This window comes from Equus caballus, chromosome 6 (genome assembly GCF_041296265.1).
Source record: "Equus caballus isolate H_3958 breed thoroughbred chromosome 6, TB-T2T, whole genome shotgun sequence".
Taxonomy (NCBI): Eukaryota; Metazoa; Chordata; class Mammalia; order Perissodactyla; family Equidae; genus Equus; species Equus caballus.
Genome location: NC_091689.1, coordinates 78,621,688 through 78,643,835, shown reverse-complemented (window position 1 = coordinate 78,643,835; position 22,148 = coordinate 78,621,688). Strand labels below are relative to the sequence as shown.

The 22,148-nt window shown below is 52.1% G+C and overlaps 1 protein-coding gene across 6 annotated transcripts in view; it reads left to right on the top strand.

Moving 5' to 3' along the window:
* The window catches only part of VDR (vitamin D receptor), a 53,887-nt gene that overhangs the window by 2,703 nt on the left and 29,036 nt on the right, over window positions 1-22,148 (top strand). For 2 of the 6 annotated variants that reach the window (XM_005611068.4, XM_005611070.4), the window contains 2 exons: window positions 16,699-16,779; window positions 19,674-19,821. In XM_005611068.4, the coding sequence (XP_005611125.1) occupies window positions 19,676-19,821 (146 nt within the window). In that variant the 5' untranslated portion in view covers window positions 16,699-16,779; window positions 19,674-19,675. 6 annotated transcript variants of the gene reach the window in all.

Genomic DNA, 22,148 nt, shown 5'->3' with positions numbered 1-22,148 from the left:
AGTTATGCTTTCCTCTGGTTCCTTTGTGTCCCTCTCCTGTGTCACTGCCCTCCTGGATGGGCTAGAGAGTGACCATCTAATTTATTGTCCAAACTGGGATACTTTTAAGAGTGATAGGAGGTGCTATTTATAGTTATGTTAGGACGTTAGAAATAAACCAAAACTGTCCAGGGCAAGCTGGAACATTCAGTCATTCTACTGAACACCACTCCAAACCCAGGGGAAGTCACAGCGATGAGGGGAAGATGGGTGGGTGTGGGTTTAATGAGAAAAAGACGGGTAAGTGCTTAAGGATGAGGGGAAGATGGCGGTAGCTTAATTCTGAGGGCGGCCTCGATGCCCGAGCCTACTCCCTGGCCTTGTCAGCTAATTCCAGTCTTTTCCCTGAGGGCAGCACTGCTTCCAGCCACCTCTCCCAGAACCCAGCCTACTGTTCGGGTGACTTCCCTTCACCTTTGACTTGTGACTGGCCTCGCCTTTGGTTTTTCTGCCCCACCCCTACCTCCGACAGGGACAGGAAGGCCTGCCAGCTCCCCTTCAGCTGCCCCTGGGGGAATTGGGGTTCATATCCGAGCCAAGCTGTAGCCTTGTGCTTCCTCTTCCCTCTTCCCCATGTCTGCAGCCTCTTCATTTTGTCCATCCAGCTTCCCAGACGTCTGGAGGCCACCCCACCCCACAGGAAAGTCCAGCTCTAAAGCGGGTAAACAACCAGGAAGGGCAAGGTAGTCAAATCTTGCCATGTGGAAAAAGGGCACAGGTCACTTGTAATCAGGTTCCTGGAAAATGGTAAGCAAAGTGGAGATCAGAGCCAGAGAGAAGCTTCTTAGCAGCAGATGTGGTCAGTTCCCTTGGACACTGGAGTCTGACTCTCCAGTCTGGTCGGACTGTTGGGGAAATGGTCCAGGGTGGGGACAGACTGTTCTTGCTCAACTCAAGCTACAGGCATTGGTGGCAGCAACTGCATCCTGCCGTGGTGACATGTGGAAGAGAAACTACCCCCCCTGTTCTGAATCGTTGGTCCTCTTGGTCCAGATGCTCAGGGCCGGCTCCCTACAGCGTCCCCAGAGGTCTGGTGTGAGTGATGGGCATTGGGCGTGGGGCCTGGAGTCTCCTTAATGACTGCATAGTGACTCTGTCTGCTCTGGCAGGAAGGAAGTCATTCTCATCACCAACAAATGAAAAGGGCAGGTGAAGACCCCTTAGGAAGTCTCACCTTTTGAAGAGACTTGTGGTGAGGGGGAAGGGGAAAGACCCCCTGGGCTGGCAGAGGAAGGAGGGGCTGGCTGGTCGGTAAATGGCAGGAGCCATAGGCAGAAGCAGCAGGCGCTTGGAGTTGGAGTGTGTGTCATGCTTTTGCAAACCTGCCCTGCAGGTCCCGTGCCAAGGAATAGACCAAGCAGTGTTCCCAGAACCAGATGCCACACAAAGTCCCCATTCTGCGCAGGGGAGAGTCTGGTCCTGAGCAGGGCGTGGGCAGCTGCACCAGTGGGAAAGTGGAGTCTGGGCAGGACCCGGCAGCTGGTTCCTGGGAAGCTGCTGCCTCTGACTGGCCTTCTGATGACAGGTTGAAGCTTTGAGATGTTATGCAAGGTGTGACATTCCAGGCACTGTGGGGCACCCAGGAGGCCCAAGGCTTTGCTGGTGACACATCCTGTGTGTGCCACCTGCTGGCACTGGAGTTGTAGCTCCAGGAACAGCTACTCACTGAGTGCACAGCTCAGTTGTACCAGGTGCCATGCTAGGTACATGGCATGCACGGCCTCCCAGACCTGCCACAACCTTGTGAGACAGGAGCGACTGTTATGTTCCTTTTACACATGGGAAACTGAGGTTCAGTGAGGTTGAGCAATGTGCCAAGGTGACACAGCTGGTGAGTGGGAGAGTCAGGACTCACACTTGGGTCTGTCTTAACCTCTGTGGAACCCTACCACCTCTGCGTGTATGGGCAGCCACAGGGCATTCAGGGCCATGCCTGGCACATAATTTTTGTTGTCGTTGTTAGTGCTGTCTAGTTGATTCTGACTCCCAGAGCCCCTGAGTACAGCAGAGCGGAACCCTGCCCAGTCTTTTTGCACCATCCTCTCACCTTCCGGCGCTATATCAGACAATGCTCGGCTGCTATTCATAAGGTGTCCATGGCCAGTTTTTCCAGAAGTGCATGGCTAGGTCCTTCTTCCTAGTCTTTCTAGTCTGGAAGCTCTGCTGAAACCTGTCCACCATGGGTGAACCTGCTGGTATTTGAAATACTGGTGACATAGCTTTCAGCATCACAGCAACACCCAGCTGCCACAGGATGACAACCGACAGGCAGGTGTTGTAGTTCCCTGACCAGGAAAGAAACCCAGGCCGCAGCAGTGAGAGCACGGAATCTTAACCACTAGACCATCAGTGCATATAATAGGACTGCAGTAAATGTTTGTGAGCTTCAGGGTTAGATGTACTAACTAGTTTGAACAAGTTGACCTGGGAGCAAGCTCAGTTTGCCACAGATTACTCTGGGCACAGTGGCATCTCAGAAGGAGGCTCCCTCTGCCACCACCCTCAGGCCTTGGTGCCTCTCCGGCAGTCTTGGGTACCTTACTTGGGTAAAAATAGACAAGAACCCGAGAGAGGTAGCTCTGTGCAGAGAGATGGCATGGCATCAAAGAAGGCTTGAATGGTCTGGAAGGCAAATAAGAAACACTCTTTCAGTTTCAAACAAGCCACTTTATTGATAACCTGCTATGTGCAAAGTGCACCAAGAAAGAAAAGGCCACGATCTCATTGGCCAGCTGGAGCTCTTCTCACCGTGCTTACATTTTCCCCTCCTGGCTACTCCTTATGGAACCCTCCTGAGCCCAGTCCACCTGGAAGAAGAAACAGACTCTAGCCTCTACTGGGAGCCTCTGCCAGGCGCTGTGCTCATCAATTGTCTTCATAATCTTCCCAGCCTCTCTTTGGAGTAAGTTACTGGGATTCTCTCCAGCATGTATAGAGGAAATCAAGGGTTAACGAGATGTAGTGACCTGCCCGTGGCAGTAAGGTCAGCCCGTGACCACTGCTCTACCCTGCTTGCTGGTGTTGGACTTGGCCATACAAGCCACTCCAAGTGCCAGAGCTCTGAGACAGAGGTAGGAGGAGGAGAAAATGCTCAGCCTGTCCCTCGGCTGACTTGTCCCTCAGCTGTGGTTTCCAGGGTTCCTTGGGATAGGACTTGAATCTTAGGTAGTGCCGTTGGAAGCTGTGCTAGCAGCCTGGTGGAATAGGAGAAACACAGGGTTTGAGTTAGACACAGTTGGGTTCAAATCGTGGCTTTGTCACTTTTTAGCTTGTGGCCTTGGGCAAGTTTCTTCATCTGTCTGAATCTCAGCTTCCCTATGTGTAAACTGGGGGCAATAATAACTCCCTTGCAGAGCTGTCTGAGGATTAGAGATGATGTAAGTCAAAGGCCTGGCACGAAGGAGGCCCTTGAAAAGCATATGCAGACAGTCGTTCAGTAGATCTAGGCTTCATTTCTAAAATGAGCAAGTTGTACCAGATGAGTTTCTAAAGTCACTTTCTGCTCTAACAACTGCACATCCTCCACGTAAGGACCTGGTTTCTGGCTTATGTGTGCACCTGTCTGATGTGTTCTGTATAGGTGGCCCCGCACACACCACAGCCTGACTCTGAGACTCTGTGCAGGGTCTCCTGGGGCAGTTGACGCCCTTCCTCACTGGATTTCCACCAGCAGTGGGTGAGGGAGCCCCTGGCAACACGTCTTCCCCAACCCGTGGCTTTCTGTTCAGTTCAGCCACAAGCCTGGTGTCAGCACTGAGCATGTTCTAGATGCTCAATCAATACCCACTGAATTGTATTTTTGCCCAGTGGATTGGAAGGGATGTATATTTTCCCTGGGTATTGATTTTGAGGAAAGGACTTGAAAGTCCCAGAACCATGTGTGTGCCAGCTAGTCAAAGCACATGGGGCCACGGCCAGTGATGGGATGTACGTCTGTCCAGGGCTTCTTGATTGTTTAAAGGCTCCAAGGGAGGTGAATCGAAGTTTAACAGTCTCCATTGACCAATCGTTCAGAGCTTGGCGTTGTTCTTTGACCCTCTGACTTGTCCAGTCTGAGAAGCAGGGGATGGCTGGAGGATTGGGGTGGAGAGAACAGAGGAGGCACCGTGTGGAAAGGAACAGGATGCCCACAGAGAATCCCTTTCCCTTCCGAGGGTTGAACACTCTGCCTGGGGCTGCTAGGGAAAAGAAGTGTTAGATATAGCCCATGTCCTGGCAGCCACATAAACAGCCAGCTGCCCACCCACCCAGCCACCCACAGGACAAAAGAATGTGGCTGGCTGAGCAGCTGCATGGGCCACCCCAGCCCGCAATCCTATAATTACCCATCTAGTCTGTGCCTCCTAGCTCCAGGGACAGGCGAGCGCCTCTGCCCTGGGCCTCATCTTGGTCACCGTGACCATGCTGAGCTCCGTGGCAGGGCCCCACCTACCCCTCACACCCAACTCTGCCCCAATGTCTTTCTCTACACCAAACTTTGACCCTTGCCAGGCTAACGTATCATATAATAGCTGACAATCATAATAAACCAATGGTTATTATAACTTCTACATTCCAGGAGCTGAGTTAAATGTTTTCCATGCATTTTCTCATGTATGCCTCTCAATAATCTTATGAGGTAGGTAGTATCGTTATTTCCATCTTATTGAAGAGGAAACTGAGATTGAAAGAGGTTAAGAGGCTAAATTTCTTGCCCAAAGCCATCAAGTTCCTAAGCCAGAACCAGAACTTAAATCCAGGTCTTTCTAAGTCCAGAATATACGTTCCATCTTCACCTGCGCCCAGCTCAGGCTTCCTCCCCTCCCCTTCCTGTCTGAGGAGGGCTGGAAAAGAGGCAGCAGGTGGTGTCGGTGGAGGGTGAATGGGACAGTTCCAGGCTGGCCAGGACGATGCTGGAAAACACCTTCGGGGCAGAGTTCTTTGTTCCAAATGGCTCTGAATTTCCGGACTTCTGCCAGGGGCGGGAAGATACTTCTGCCCAGCCTATTTGGCAAGCACATTGACATCTTGGGTGCCATGCTGTTAAGAAGTGGGGGCATGGTCTGCCTCAGGTAAAATTCCATTATAATGGACTCCATTTGCGATCTGATGGGCTTTGTTGAAATGGAATTATGTTAACCTGTGTGCGGTGGAAGAATCAAGTATGCAGCCTGAGAAACTGGAGGTGAAAAGGAGCTAACTCACCAGTGGATGTCTCTTAGTAAAGCTCTAGAAAGGTTTGGAGCCTAGAAGAAGAGTCAGACAGACTCCTGGTTCCTCCTTGAATGCCAGGCTCCTGGATGGCTGGGATGGGCCCAGGAGGGGAGGTCTTCGTCCTTATCTCCAGCTGACAGTGTTGTGACTCTTCAGTTGTCCTTTCACCCACTGTATGGTGAGCCCCTGAGAACAGGTCTGAATCACTTCTGTGAAGTGTCACCACTCAACATGATACCTAACACATCACAGATGTGCTCAATAGATGTTATTGGATAGAAATATGTCTGTAGGCAGGCTGGGTCCCTGAGCTAGAAAGGAAAGTTGAAGGGTAATTTCCTTGTGTGGCTAAAACATCTCTTAAAAAGCTGAGCTGGGGGCTGGCCTGGTGGCATAGTGGTTAAGTTCACGTGCTCTGCTTTGGCGGCCGGGGGTTCACGGGTTCAGATCCTGGGTGTGGACCTATACGCCGCTCATCAAACCATGCTGTGGTGGTGTCCCTCATACAAAATAGAGGAAGATTGGCACAGATGTTAGCTCAGCAACAATCTTCCTCAAGCAAAAAGAGGAAGATTGGCAACAGATGTTAGCTCAGGGCCAATCTTCCTCACCAAAAAACAAAAAAAAGCTGAGCTGCAACTCAGATGAATTCTTCCCAGTTGTTGAACCAACGGTGCACAAAAACAAGCAGTAGTGTTTCCTGAGCAGATGCCACAAGCCCAGCACCATGCTAAGCACTTCGTATGCATTATCTTATTTAATCCTCATGGGCCTTTAGGGTAGGTATTGTTATTTTTCTCATTTTACAGGCAAGGAAACAGAAGCATAGAGAGCTCAGGTCATTGGTTCTGGTCCCACAGCTGGCAGGGAGGGAAGCCAGGGTTGGCACCCAGGCAGGCTGCCTACAGAGCCCATTCTCTTAACCACGTCTCCCTGGCCACAGGGCTCTGCTGTCGCTGGGCTGCTTCCGGGAACCAGGGCTGGGTGGGTAATGAGTGAGGCTGGAGGGATGCAGACCCTGGTGGGATGGACCAGAGGGCACAGGCTTGGCATAGAGGGGCAGCCCTGCCTCAGACCGGCAGGGTTGCCACTGGCACTGCAGCCCACTGTGGTCAGATGATCCACTTCCTTTTTATAGGAAGCTGGACGTCCAGAGTTTTTTCAAAAGTGAAATCTCTATTTTTTTTTAAACATTGACAACTAATTAAAAAATTTATAATCACTGGGGAGGGTGGGATGGCAAACAGAACACATCTGTGGTTAGGTGGGGCCACAGGCTTCCAGTGTGTCTTCTGGCAGTTTCTTTCCTTTAACAGGTGACTGTTATGTTTATGTAGAATTCCTTACTAAAGGCAGGAAGGATCACTCTCCATGGGTACCCCTCCCAGCAAGTGATAATACTTTACCATGCAGGGTGTTTCTTTCTGGAGAGCTATAATGAAATCTTTCAGTCTAACCATATTCCATGAATATCATTATCCCCCTCTCTCCTCCTTCCGGCCCTCCCTTCCTCGCTCCCTCCTTCCTCCCTCACTCTGTCTTCCCCGTCAGATAATTTCCCATAGATATTAGTAAGTTCTGGGTAGAGAAATCAAAAGGAAGCTAACAGTCCAGGAAAGGGTCTCTAGGCAAAGAAAGAGTGGAATTTGGGGACTGGACTTAGTCAGTGATGAATGATGCTTATCATGCATGAAATGAAACCCGCCCGGTGCCCTGGGCTCTCCCGGGCTGTGAGGACCTCGTGCTGCCAGAGGGAGGACCACGCTGCACGTAATACTTCAAAACGCTTTCTCGCAGCCTTGTACTTGATGCCTGCGTTTAGTCCTCCTCCTCCTCTTAAATACCCAGGGAATAATAGTAAACTAATAACTAACACTTTGATGGACGGTGACAATTTTTATGACACACTTTATTTTATCTCAGCTGCTACAACAGTCTTGGGAGACAGGCAAACGTGTGTAGAACCCCCTCTTTGAGGCTTTATAAAGTAGCAGTGTTCTCTTCCTCTTCTTTCCTCCATTCCACAAGAGAGCAGTGGCCATGGAGCGTTGAAACCCAGGGTGCAGGGAGCCCCCAGCTCCCCCAGGCCTTCCCTTACGTGCTGCCCTCACTCTGCACCTGGCGGCTGCAGAGCCCCCGACTGAGGTGCCCACCTCCCTGAAAATCCTGCTCCTGGGGGATGCAGAGTGGGCATGGGAAAGGCCCTCAAGTGATGGGTGGACAGCCTCCTCCCCATGCCTACCCCCGCCGCCTGCCACCCTGAGCTATTGTTCCCAAAGCTGGGCAGAAAATAGCTCCCTAGAGGGAATTATTTCGTGTCTGTTAAACTTCAATCCTGGGCTCCTGAAGAGCCTGGCTGCAGAGCTGTTCTTCAGGTCATGGGGAGTTCTGGGAGAAGTTGGGATGGGGAGCAGCAGGGGGAGGGGCTGCCACCTCCCCCCAGGGGCAGTGATGGGCCACAGCCACCAGCCTCCTCCGCTAGAATGCTGCCCACTGGGCCACCTGACTGACTGGCAGCCACTCCAGCAGACAGAGGGGAGCCTGCCCAGCCAGCTGGAGCAGTTTCACTCACAGCTCATTTAACTGAGCACAGGCTCTGAGCTGGGCCATCAGATTCCTTCTCTGGGGATGTTTGCCTCTGCTGGGAAGAGTGTTGAGTGAAGGGAGGAGAAATTCTGTTGCCTGGTGCGCATGCCCAGGTGGGCAGCAGGCCTGGCTCACGGCAGCCCTGGGAAGAGCCTCAGCTGACTGCTGGGGAGGGAAAGAGGTGGTTCCTCTGGAGACTCTGGTGTGGCTCCTCCTGTGCTCTGAGGCAGCACTGAAAGCTGCTCTGTGCATCAAATCTGTTCCTCCTTTGCCCCGGGATACCAAGGAAAAACCAGGAGGAGGAAGGTGGCCAAAGGGTGGGGCTGAAGGAGGAGGCTTGGAGTTTGGAGAAGGCTCATGGGTTGGGACAAAGGCAGCTATTTCCTACCACTTTGTGGCCCTAAGGAAGAATCTTCCAGACGGATTAGGACGTTTTGGCCTGAAATGTTGAAACAAGAAGATTATCTTCAATTATAGCTCCAAGGGGAAGGCTGGGCTTGTGTTACGACAGCCAGCTGTGAGTGTGACGTCCATACTCAGGGTTTGGGCTGGCATGTGCCCACACGTGTAGGGGACTTCCCACACATGTCCACAGTGCAGGTTGTTTGTGACCATTGTTTCACAAACGACACGTTTGTGGTTGATACCCTTCCTTAGAGCGATTCCTGGCAACAAGGAAGTGACCTTGTTGACTGGGAAAGAGCAGAGAGCCGAGTGGACAGTGGAGGCAGGTCTAGGGATCTGTTGGCTGCGTGGTAACTCAGCTCTCCCCGTGCCCAGCAACCATATCTGGCTGCCCTGGAAAGACTGATACCCCAAACAGGTCTTTGAAATGAGTACGATCCTTTGGCTCATCTCTTCCTGGTGCCCCTCTCTCTCCAGCCATTGGGACTAGTTTCTCTGCCTCCGACATGCCCTTTCCCTTTTGCGTTGTAGCCTTTGCACACATGCTGTTATCTGCTTGGAATCCTCATCACCCTTCTTACCACTGTCATATTAAATTACCATCCTTCTTGTCTCAGTTGAAAGGGTGAGAAGTGCCCTCCTCTGAAGGGCCTGCTCTGGCTCACTGACACAGGCCGGTTGCCTGCCCTCCCATGCGCTCCCGTCACACCTGTGCTTACTTGCATCATAGCACAGATTGTACCCAGCTGTACATTCCTCTCTGTCTTCCCCAGTAGACTGTAAGCTTCAAGAGGGCAGGGTCTATGTCTTGCTCACCATTGTGTCTCTGACATCTAGTACAGGGCTTGCCATGTAGTAGAAAGTGCTTAAAACCAGGCAAGGATAACCATGAAAGATAAGGTATCAGAGGCCAGAACGAATGCCCACCACAGTGTGAGGCCAAGAAGAAATGCTGCAGCCTCCCGGGCACTCCAAGGGAGTCCCCGAGAAGAAATCTATACAGAAGGATGGCTGGAACCCTGACCAAACAGAATCTCTGGAAAAGCTCTTGGGGGGAAATCATTCTAATCAGGAACAGAGGTGCAGCCGGTGTCACCTTGGGGTGACTGCTCTGCCCTCCAAGGAGAATGGAACCTGCCCTCTTGGCCAGGCCCTGAGAACTTCATGAATATGTGAGAAGTGTCCACCTCCTCACTGATTACCCAGAAGATTGAGAGGATGTCTTTGCGTCAGTCAGCTCCTTTTGGGACTGGAACTGCCTGGTAGAGACTTATCCTAGCCCTGCCCATCTCAGAGGACCTGGGGATCCTTCACTGATTCTGACACAGGCCTCAGAGTCTATCCTAGGATAAGTGAATGGCCTTCCAAGGCCTCCAAGAGGTGGGAGCAACCAGAAATCCAGGCCCACTGAGTCAGAGCCAGCCCAGTATTGGGGTTAGGGGCCACAGCAGGCCACCCTCCTGCCAGGGCAGCCCTCACTGCTACTCCTAGCTCCAATCCCCAGGCCCCCCACCTCAGCCTTTCCCAGCTCTCTGCCTTCTGCTGCATGTGCTGGTGGGCGGGAGTGGGGTGAGGTTGCCCTGATAACGGACAGGGGGTATCACGGGGCTGCTGAGTTTCAGGTCCCACTACGGGAAGAACAGATGCGTGACAGATGGGTGACAAGCACTAGATGACAGAGGAGGTAGGAGAGAGATGGTGCTAGGTTAGAGGGGAAAGGAAGGATGATGAGCAGAAGGGGTTAGTAATCAGTGTCTCCTTGGGAGCCGTGGCCCTTATCTTCCTTGCAGACGAAATGTCCAGATGTGTGACTCAGCTTCTTTGCTGTTGGGGAGAGATTCGACTGACCCATTCCTCCCCATCTGGAGCAGCTAGTTTTTGGAAGCCACAGCCAATGAGTGGGCTTGTCAGTTTTTCCCCAGTTCAGCAGAAATGTGGGTTTCTGGACAATGTTTGTTTGGGGTGGAGCATTTGGGACAGAAGGCAGGCTTCCTGCCCTCCACAGCTCCTCTCTGGGACCTGCCAGTCTTCTCGTCTACCAGGCCTCGAACTCTCCGAGAGTTGTACTAACAACAGTTACAACCCTTACAATGAGAGGTAACTTCTATAAAGCTACCGTGTGCAGGGCACCGAGCTGAGTGCTACGCAGAGATCTTGGTCCCCAAGCAGCCCTGTGACCCAGGCACCATCATGTTCCTCTTTGTAGATGAGGACGCAGGTGGGCTTTGGAGGAAGCTGGATGGTAGTTAGGTAGCCAAGGGTGTGAGTCTGGCCAAGGTGGTTGTGGAGGTCAGCAAGGGATCTGATGCCAATGATCCCCAATATCTTGGAGGTGGCAGGACCTGGGTGGGGTACGACCTTTCAGTACAGGAAGAGTCTGAGTGATTCAGAGATCATGTTGGTCCCAGAAGGAAAATAAGGTAAGGAAGGCTGGCCATGGTGGCCTGGGGTGAGGTGGGCCTCAAAGCCATGTGTCTGAGCAGAGATGGACTCGGGCCTCTGTGGACTTGGGCTGGGGGCTCAGCCCTAAGAAAGACGCTTAGCCTGAGAGAGGCCCCCAGGGGCAGTGAAAACTGGGCTTGGCAGACACTTGGGAGAAAGAAGGAGCTCTCTCCTGTCGTCCTGAGGCCATCGGGTTTTTTTGAAAATCCCACTTAGAAACTGGCTGCAACAGCAATAGCAGGAGCTCAGGTCTCCCCAGAGTTGGGCTATACCCGCTCTCTCTGTATTCTTGGTGCTGTCCCTTTGGGCTGCCTCAGTTTCTATTCCTTGGTCTCCAAGTCACTGGACAAGGAACCTCCATGTCCCATCAACTGTGGGCTGTAGCAGATACCCTAGGGAAGCACCCCTATCCTCGTATCCCAGGAAAGCCACCCAGAGGAGGGAGAGAGAGCAGGCCAGGCGTATCCCACTTCCCTCCAAAATACTCCCTGATGGTCTTGAGACCTTGTCCATCTCTTTAGGCCATGGAGTCTGGAGCCGGGAGCTGGAGTGGGTCAGGCAGGAGTGAGTCAGTAACCCTCACCCACCTCTTTGTTTCTCTGAATTGCTTGTAAGGATGAAGTCACTGTTGGGTGATCCCACTGTAATCTACATCAGAGCCTCCTGCGTGGCCTCGCCACAACTCCCCTCCTCTGAAGAAGGAAATTCCCCCCTCCTCCCATGGCCCGTTTTCTCTCCAGCTCTGTCCCCCTGGAAGCTGTGCAAGCTGGTGAGGAGAAGTCTTGGGACTGGGCCAGGGTGGCGGTGGAGAAGCGTTCTCCCTTGTTGTGTGCCCTTGGACGAGTCACTTCCTCTCTGATGGCCTCGATTTCTTCAGCTGTAAAACCAGAGAGATTGGGCTGCAGCTTGTGAATGGGCGGGTTCCCTCTGCTTCATCAGCCACTGTCGCTGCCCACGCTTTCTGGCAGTGACAGGGCATGGCCTGCCTGTTACCTGGAGAGCAGTAATCAACCCAGAAATCTTGTTGACAAAGCTGAGGGCAGAGTTTCCACTGGAAAAAAAAGCAGCTTGCAGGAATAATTGTTGTCGATAAGAAGTGGAAATATATCTAAGTAAGCTGTGTATCTCCTGCCCCACTGCCTGGGGCCTTGTGGGTTCCTGCCTCTGGGTTCTGCTCAGCTCCAAGAAGCTGCCCGTGCTCCCTAGAGTGACAGGACAGTCAACCAAGAAAGAATCTTGGTGAATGGCCCGTAGAGTGGGAGTTTGTAGCCTGGTTTCAATGGAGTGACCCACTAACTTTGACATTGTATGCGGTGTCAGTCCATGACCTTTATCAGGTTCTCAAAGGTGATGTCCAGTCACCGAAGGGTTAATTAAGAGGCACCTTCAGGGGTAAACTCCCTCCTGCAACTGTTGGGTCATCTGCTACTTAATTTCCCATGGTTCGGTCGGTAGTTAAATAGTTGGGTACACCTCACGGGTGTTCTTAGAGCTGCAGTGCTGGGGGCCAGCCTCCCCTGGAAACAACTGAACTGAACACGGAGGAGGCAGGCAGCCTTGGTGGAGCTCATACAGCCACCCAGTGCTCTTCCACAGAGCCCTTTTCAGGGGCTGGAAACTGCTCTTTCCAGGAGAAAGCCACAGAGGCAGATGCTGTCTGCACTCACCACCTGCCTTAGTGCCCTTGTGGGAATCATGACCATTCCTGGCAAGTTTACCAGGTCTAAATGAAAATCCAATGTCGCCCAGGCTGAGCTTCCTCTGCTTCTCCCCTGCAACCTCATTCACATCACAGACATCGTAGATTTTTATATTTTTAATGGCAATTTTCTGGCAGATAAGGAATGGGCCCTTTTTTCTCATTTATGTGTTGCCTCCATGCTGTGGCCTCACCAACCTCTCCTCCACAGACCTTATGGGAATGGCCTAGAAGATTTATCTTAGGTTTGTCTTAGATGGCTGCAAAGAGCTGGTCTAGGACCAGTGATTGAAAGCTACAGGGGCTATTTCATCTGTGCATAATGAAGAACTTTCTAAGCATAGATCCATCCAAAGAAAATGGATTGCCGTGAGAGAGAGCTCTCCAACAAGAAAAATATTCAAGGACAGGCTGGAAAACTGGCTAGAATCTTATTGTAGGGATTTAAGATGATTGGACTAGGTGGTGGTAAGTTTCCTTCCAATCCTGAGATATTCTGAGATCACTGGTATCTGTTGGTTTGACTTCGGACATTGTAGTCTGCAGGAGATCTTGTCCAACACTCTCACCCATATTTGAAATATGTGTGTGTGGAGGAGCTGAGGAGACGATGAGGGCAAGAACAAACTACTTGCCCTTACAAGTTCTATTTATACAGTGCACTTTCCTCTTCCCTTTCCCTCTTTTCCATTCTATTCGTCCTCAGCTTCTTCGGGGAGGTAGTGCTGAGACTGTTCTGGAAAAAGAATGTGGATATATGTTGGGGATGGCAGAGAAGGAAGAGAGGGCATCACCTTAGCTGCCCATGATATTGCTGTGCCGAAGTTACACTAGAATAAAGAGATGACAAATAAAAAGTAAGGTAGGTCATACAGTGTTTTAAAACTCTGGGCAGAGTTGAAAGGATGATGAAGTGAAAACAGCAAGAAAAAGAAGCTCATATGCAAGCCGATGTGCAGTTGTGGCTGGCGTACACATGCGCCTATCTGCTCCACGGAGAGCCCCACATGTGGCTGACTCTGTGTGTGCCAATTTTAGGAAGAAGAATTTTCTCCTTCTCTGCTGGGAAATCACTTGGCTTTCTGTTTCTCTCTAGAAGGAGGAGGAGCTTTGAGCCAATGTCAACAGTTTGAAAGCCCAGTTTTGATCACTCTAGTCCCAACCTGGCTGAGTGAGGTCCCCTCTCCTGGGCTCCCATTCTCCGTGGGGCCCATTAGGGGCCGCGATCACTCATCCCCTTCCTGGTCCTTAGCATCTGGGGGTGAGTGGGCCTCACCTGCACCAGCCTTATGTTGGGGCTCATCCGGTTACTGAGGGGGTCAGGAAGAAAGCTCAGTGAGGGAATCTCACTTTCTGAATGGTCTTAAGGCCTCACCATGATGGGGATTCTGGCCTTGCAGTTGCACACTTTCAGAGTTAGAAAAGACCTTAGAGGTCAGACGTCTTGTCCACTGTGTGTCCTCCCATAGTCACTGCCTTACCACCCTCAGGACTCCGAGGAGGGTCTAGTGAATGTGACGGAGTTAAACTGAGGCCAGCAGCACTTTGATCCTTGTCTTGCCAGGGCTCTGCCCAGGACCTGCCACAGCCACCACCCCACCAGACTGTCTTAGCCGAGACTCTGCCTGAGGATGCTCATTTCATGGAAGCCCCTGGAAGATGGCATGCTTGTTATGTGAGCTCACAGGCAGATGTGTAGGAGAAGCAGTGGTTGTGGCTTCAATGACTGGAAGGAAACACATTACATCCTCATTTCTTGCTGAGGCAAGGTCAGGACTGGGGTCAGGCTCAGCCAGGGGTTTTGATGTGGGCTGCAGACCCCAGAGAAATGGATGCCAGGGGCTTTCTGGAGAGTTGAGCTCCTCCTCTGCTTCTTCAAGGCTCAGTGCTGGGGGTTTGGGAATTTCTAAAGCCGGGGCAAGAGGGGGTTGCTCTGGGGACAGCCCCAGCAAAAGCAGTGGGATGTTCTATGTACTCAGAACATGAATTGGGGGTGGGGTGGAGGATTGTATGACGTGGCAAAGGAGGGTGATATTAATCTTTTTTTTCCACTTGTCCTTTTGTTGCTCTGTTATCTTTGCCCCACTTTTCATGCCCTTGGACCCAAAGGCTCGATGGAGGATGATCTCTCCTAAAAGGACCACCGCATAGCACAGTGACATGGGGAGGAGAGGCCTGCCTGTTGAATGGGATTCTCCCTGATAGGAGGGGCTGGCTGGCAGAAAGGGGATCCTGGCTGAGGCCTGCCCTCCCTTGATCTTGGGAGCCTTGAAAGGGGAAGTGCCATAACGTTCTTCCGTCATGAGCTGGGGATGGTTTTCTCCGTTGCTCCCTGACTTCGTGGAAGTGAAGGGCGTCCAGGGCTTAGGGTGGGGAAATGACTGAGGTAGTTCACTTAGGAAAGGCAGTGGAGCAGAGACTCTAAGCTCCCTTGGTTTAAATCCAGACCCCCAAAACAATCAACTTCTCTGTGCCTCAGTTTCCCCATGCCTAAATATGGATAATAACAGTACCCGCCTGTGAGGTTGTTGAGAGGATTAAGTGAGTGAGCGCACTGAAGAACTTGGAGCAGGGCCCAGCACAGAGCAATAGCATCTGCGTTGATGATTATCACCTGAAAGGGAGGAGTCAGGAGGCAAGGGAAGCACTTGGACATTGCAGTCAGCCTGTCCTCCTTTGGCCCCAGCACCATCATGGGACCCTGCGCAAGTCACTCAAAGTGCTCTGGACCTCGGTTTTGCCCTCTGTGAAGTGGGACTGCTCCTTGCCTCACAGGACTGTTGTGAGATGCTGTATGTGGAGCTCAGCAGGCTGCACACAGTCAGTGCTCCATACACCATTTTTGAAGCTCACAGGTGGTGGTCTACCTGGATCTCAAGTCTGACTTCCGAAGATCTTAGGGGTTGAGGACAGGAAAGCAGTGGTCCTTTCTGTACCCACTTGGCCCTCACCTTAGTCTTCCTGAGGAACAAGCAGGGAGTCTGGGAAATTGATAAGGCCATGGGGTAGAATCCAGAAGAGCATGGTCAGCTGGAGGCCCTGGGCAGTACAAGCAGAGTGAGCAAAGGCCAGCCTGGCTTGGGGGTAAGTGGCAACATGTCTGTCCCCTGCAGGTACACCTGCTCCAACCATGGTCCTGGGGAGTGGGCCAGCATAGCTCAGATTGTCTCAGCTCATCGTCCACCAGCATTTTCCTCAGCTGTTCCTCGCAGGCTGCCAGTGTCCAAGAGGGTGGCAAATGGGCTCACTGGGCTGGCAGTCCTAGGTCTGGGCCCAGGTCTTAGAAACCCATTGGTCTCTCCCCTTCCCTGCCTAGTCAAGCCACTGGGAGGCAGAGAAACAAAGGCTGGGGGTCAGGACCTTCCCCATCTGCAGTTTGGCTTAAAGGCGTTTGCCAGGGTTCAAGGTCAGACACCTGCATATCTATTATCTTCCCAGACACCTCCTGTTGGCATCCGTGAAGGGAGGAAGGGTGTGTATGGGTGTCTGTCTGTCTGTCTCTATGGATAGACAAGAAGGGCTAGCTGTGGGTAGAAGTGAGGAGGGTGGAATTCTTGGTGATCCATCATGCCACTAAGACTCAGAGTCTGGGCACCAGAGTCAGCCCACCTTCAGCCTTCGCTGAGGCCGGGGGTGTTGAGCATGTCTGGGGAAGAGCTAAAAGTGGCAGAAAACATCCTGTTTGAAAGCTGTGCATTGCTGTATTTAACCCCTGCAGCACTTGCTCCGCCTACACTCAGTCTCCACCGACGGGAGATCCCAGACACCTTGTCTTTGAAGCCAGCCCAAGAGGCCAGGCCCTGGGCTGCCATCCCAGCCTGCGCCAGCCCCAGCTCCTCTGCAGTCCTGCTTGGGGCGCTGGTCTCCTTCCCCTCCTCAGCAGCATGCCAGGCTGCCTTCTGGGTCTGCTTCTCCGAGCATCCCTAAAATGTAGGGTGGGGGCCGTGGAAGCAGCAGAGCTCCCTCAGAAAGAAGCCCTTCCTCCCTCCTCACACCCTCCGCTGTGGAAGGAGAAGGGGAACCCACAGCAGGGAGGCTGTTTCCTTTTGCCATGTGCTGGTGGCTGCGCTCACCCCTTCCCATTGCTTCTTGCTACTCCCTGCCTTAAGGGTGGGCTGTTCCTGGCTGCAGCGAGGCTCCCGCCCCTCACCCCTGCCAGCGATGACATGGCACACCTGCCCCCAACAAGCCACTTCTGTCACGTTTTCAGTCCCTGATCTGAGGATTAAAGTCCCTAGAAGGAGCTGCTTGTACCTGCTTGTCGAGCTCATAGAGGACTGGCTATGGGGTTGGTGCTAATCTGTAGATAAAATGTTTTTCCCTTTCCATTTCAGAGTCTTTTGGGTTGGACGTGTCTGTGAGACCTCACCGAAGGGCACCCCTGGACTCGACTTACCTGCCCCCTGCTCCTTCAGGTGCCTGTTCCCTCATCACCACAACCTCCCCGGCTTTCTGTTTTCCTGGGGCAGGGGTGGGCCTAGGAAGGTGATCCTACCCGGGCTCTGCAAAGGCAGGTCCTGTGTCAGCAGAATCCGCAGCAGCCTGGCAGCCCGCAGCTGAGACCCAGAGCCCTGCTGGAGTTGGGGTGGGAGCTCCGAGAAGAGCTCCAAGGGGAGGGCCTTGCTGACTCCCAGCCTGGGACCCCAGGGCACCGTCCAGCATCTTGATGTTTCCCGTCCACCACTCACCTCCCCTTTCTCTCTCCTGTTCTCCACAGTCTCTGCCTGTCATTCCTGGGACGGCCAACTCTCAGGCCACAGATGCCTGGGCCTCTTCTCCACCTCTGGACTCTAGTCTTGGGCCCTAGCTCCTTGGGAGCAGCAGATAACCCCATGTAGGGCTGAGTTTTCTCTCAGTTCCCCTGAAATGGTCCTGTTCACTGTGGACCTCTGGCTGCCGGGTCCAGCCTTCTGTTTGGCCTAAGCCCGTGCTCGGGCCCCCACTCCCGACCCCAAGAGCCTTCCTGACATCAAGGCAGAACCTCACCCCATTGCAGGAAGGCGCTGTTGCCTCGCTATGGTGTCGTGTTTTTCCAACACCGTTGTCTCAAAACATCTCCAATGAGCCCATGTGATGCTGAACACCCACTGGACTGATTTGACTGACATTCCCCCCACCCCCACATCTGATTTCTCTTTTTTCCACCAAATCCACCAGATGTTTGGTCGCACAGATGATACAGACTCTGTGGCAACATCATGATGACTAGGAGTTGCAACATCCCAGCCGACCTGGGGTTAAGCCACAGCCTCCCAGACAGTTTCTCCTATGGCCCCACAATAGTATTGGGCCTCTGGGATCCCTGCCCGCATCTTGGATGTGTGCACCGCTCTAGAAGCCTGGCAGTCAGATGGGACTTGAGATAGGCCACGGGGACAATGCTGGCAAACCCACAGGCACTTTTTCTTTTCTTTTTAACTGTTTGAAAATTATAAAACGTTTTATATATACAGACAGGCAGATAAAACATAAAATAGTGTTTTAATAATGATAATGAGACTCCATATATCTACCACTCAAAGAAATAGAATATGGCTACTATGTTATGCCTCTGCACACCCCTGCCAATCTCATTCCCTGGAAGGTTTCTGTTCATTGTTCCTTTGTTCTTTTTTTTTCCCCAGGTGTTTCTCTCTCTGTGCATATGTGTACATATAAACATTATAGTTTAGCAAGTATCAGTCTAGCTATGATTGGGATGGACCCTAGTGCCACTATTGTTACATTAAAGTTCCCAGGAAAAGAAAAGCTGAGAGAGAAAGTCTGTCTGTGAGCAGAGTCCCCTCTACCCCTTTGGGACTGACAATATCTGTCCTAATCTGTCCCACCTCCTTCCTTTGGCTTGAAGCTCTGTGTGGAATTTTTTTTTAATTATTTGTTTTGTGCATTTTGGGATCGTGGTTGCTAGAAGTACCTCAGTGTTTGGGCTTCTTTGGCCTGGTTTGTAAAGAGAGTGATGATAACAGGACTCACCTCATTGGGGTGATAGGAAGATGAACTGAGATGAGATTCTACTCTGCTTTGATATGCAAAACCCTGGCTTCGAGGTCTTGGGGCTACTCGTTGAAGAGAAGCTCAGAACATCCCCAAATCTATCTCTCTTGCTATGGGGTGGGAGGACATGGTGCCCCGGGATGGGCAGGAGTGGGTGCTCGTCCCTCATAACTGGCTTTCTTCTTTTTCTTCTGACCTGACGGACCTTCCTGTCCTGGGGCCAAGGAGCCCCTTAAACTTGTAATGACCCTTGTGAGGACTCAGATAAAACTGCGAGGCAGCAAGTTCTGACACTATTTGAGCGGCCCTGAGGAACCCCAGAAGCAGCTCTGAGCCTGACGGCGGTCGGGATCAGCGGTGGCGACTGAGGGCCCGATGGGCCTGATGGGAGGGTAAAGTCAGCTGCTCCCTGAGAAGGACTTCCTGAAGCTGTTACATTTTGTTCTCTCTCTGCTTCCCTTTCCTTAAGCGTGAAATCTATCTCTAGGTGATGATTGTGCCCGTTGACAAAACCATCTCTGAAAACAAAATCAGTTAATTGTGTATGACTCACATTACTCAGAAGGATGTGCAGGACAATGTGTTAAATTTGTATTGCAAAAAAAGAAGAGGGAAAATATTTTGATGAGCTTGATACCATGACAGCAGGGCCCAAAGCCTGTCAGTCCTGAGCCACGTGGCTGCGAGGAGCCACAACTGCAATGACAGATCTCATTCGGGCCTGTGATCTGTTCTTTTCCCCTTGCCCTCAAGAAAAGAGGGGCTGAGGGTTTCGCTCTGCATGTGAGGCTATTGGAGGGCTCCCCCTTTTCTCTTGGGGGTGTTGCTGGACAAGATAGGGGTGTCTGAGCTGCTGCAGATCTGCTCCTGAGTGGTGTGTGAATGGTCTTTCGTGTAATCCTTCCTCACACCCAAGAAAGTAAAACGCCGTTGGTTCTTCAGTGGGGTACAGAGAGGCTGAACCTCACCTGAAGGAGCCGGCTCGTCTGCGGCAGATGCAGCCTTTGAACCCAGGCAGTTTGATTCCAAGCCAGGCTAAGAGCAGCTTCACCATAGTGCGCCCCACAGAGTCCCTTCAGCTGTGGGTAAGGGAGCTCTGCTTCTGCTCAGGGCCAGTGGAGTGTCAGGAGGGTGAGCTGGGGTACAGAGAGCCATGAAGTGAGGGCACCAAAGAAATCCTGCTCGGGCCTGGGCCCTGGGGAGCTGCCCAGCTTCACTGAACTCCCGGGAGATGCGGGTGGAGATGTGCAAAGGATGCCAGATGGCCCTGGCACTGACTCCAGCTCTGGCCATGACCTGCCTGCTGTCCTTGCAGGGATGGAGGCGATGGCAGCCAGCACTTCCCTGCCTGACCCTGGTGACTTTGACCGGAATGTGCCCCGGATCTGTGGGGTGTGCGGAGACCGAGCCACAGGCTTTCATTTCAACGCTATGACCTGCGAAGGCTGCAAAGGCTTCTTCAGGTGAGTCCTCCCCAAGGGCGAGGGGAAGGAGAGGAAACAAGGTTTTCCATAAAGAGGAGCCCTGCATTTTCCATGTCTCCTTCTTCACCATGCCCATGGAACATGCCAGCATGCTCACAGCCACTGGGAGTGACAGCGTCTTGGTGAGGGGTATCTTCTTTCTCCTCTCCCCTCAGCTCCAGCTGTGTCCTCTGACCTTCTCAGAAATTGCTTTTCTGACCTTGCTAGGTAGGTCCCCATCTTTCCATTACCCGTTTACCCACCGCCCCCTGCACGAACCCATGTGTCTGCCCTTCCGGAATAAACCTCCTAACCGGTTGATGATCGCAGCTTCCTGATCTAAGAGACAAGCATGTCCTTGGAGAAGCCCAAGAATTTGGCCTCAGAGCTTGCCCTCCCCTCCAGATCAAACCATTCCTTGGAACAAGGAAACCTGCATCCCTGGTTGGGCCTCCATCCTTGATCTGTGTGCGTGTCCTCACGCAGATTAGAAAGCCGACCTCAGAATCCTCAGGTGTGTCAGTAATGCACCAGCTTTCTGGTTGGTCAGGGCCAGTTTCTCTACCAGCTGCCTCTTCTCTTCTCCTGTGAGCCCAGCATTGCAAGTGCAAAGAGTATGGGAAAGAACTGGAAAGGCCAAATGAAGGATGTTCCCATCCAGAGTCAGGGAGGGAGGATGGGAAAGTGATAGATTGCAGGTTGGGTTGGGAACCATGAGAAATTAGCATTTGGCATATATTGAAGAGACAGAGAAAGAGAGAAAGAGAAGCCTAGAAGAAGGCAGCCAAAAGAGAGCTTCTGTGTAATAGTCTTGATTGGAGGTGAGGAAAGGGAAGGACAGAACGTTAGCCATTAGAGACGAGAGAGAGAATCAAGTCCAGAACAAGGACACAAAGATGGGCCTGGTTCCCTGAACTGAAGGGCTCACCAGCTTTGAGGACAGAGCGAATCAGAGGCCTCAGGACTACCTCCCAGCTCAGGAACTCCCGGGTTCTATAAGGCAGGCTCCTGACGCACCTGCCCTCTGCCCCTGATGAGCAGGCCGGGGAGTTTCATTGCCCTGAGCGATCACTGAGTAGCAGGGCATCTGTGGATGCTGAATGCACATTTGGCCAGGCCCCAACTGCTTGCTTGGCTTCCCGGCAGACTGCTCCCCAGCTTGGGGAACCAGACCAGCAGCATCGCTGACTCTAGGTCCTGTTGCCACATCTCTCATTCCTCTGGCCTGAAGCCCACAGTTCCTTCAGGGTGGGCCTTCCAGAGCCCAAGCCCACCTTGGCCCTCTTCTGCCAGGGTCTGGGAATGGAGGAGCTGCCTTCTGAGTGATCATGGAGAAGGAGTCTGAGTGCACACATCAGGGCCTGCTTCCTCTCATCAAACCAATCCGAAAGGTGTGGGCTGTAGTGCTGGCTGTGTCATTAATTAACTGTATGTCGTTGCTCAAATCTCTTGACTTCTCTATGTTTCAGTTACCTCAACTAACCACATGGGTGTATTAATATATGGCCCTTCTAGAGTAGAGAGCTAATGTGAAGATTAATGAGATGACATATATAAAAGTGCTTTGAAAAACATAAAGCACAATGTAAATACATATTTTTGAGCTGAGCCTAATGGGTCAATACTGATGTCCTTAGTGGAACCCTGCCCTAATAAAATAAAGTCTCTCCGACCATTAACCCTCCTTTTGTTTTTTCTTTCACACGCACTCCCTCACCTGATTTTAATGAGCATCAATGATCCAGGCATTGGGCTAGGAGCTGACAATATGGAGACTCTCACCAAAGGTCGAGTCTCACCAATCTGCAACCCAAAGGTCTCCAACAGCTCTTGGGACTGGTTGGCTAGTTGATGGACCCCCATCCCTACATTCCCTCTCTTCCCAGGCATCTACCCCTGGGTTCAGCTCTGGGAGATGGGACCCTTATGTGGCTGCTTGTTCGATTAGGACGTATTGGAGGTCAGTTCCACATGAGAATAGCCTCAACACCTATGCACCTGTGCCTGCTGCCCTCGGACAAACCACTCGGCTCTGAATCCTTGGGAAGGGCATGTTAGGTATCTGGGTGGCAGGAATGGCATAGTTGCCATCTCTCACACTAGGTTTCCTCATGCTGTTGCTGGCTGATGGCCACAACCCTGCCTGCAAGGCCTCCCATTATGGGCACAGGTGCTTTTGTCTTGTTACCTTGTCCTCAGCCTGCCTTATGTCTTTACTGTCCCTGTCTTGATGACTGGGCCAGGCTGCACTTTCTGAAGAGCCAACATCCCTGTTGTTTTGGGGCTAGAATTTTGTCTGACACACACACAGTCGATCCTCATTATTC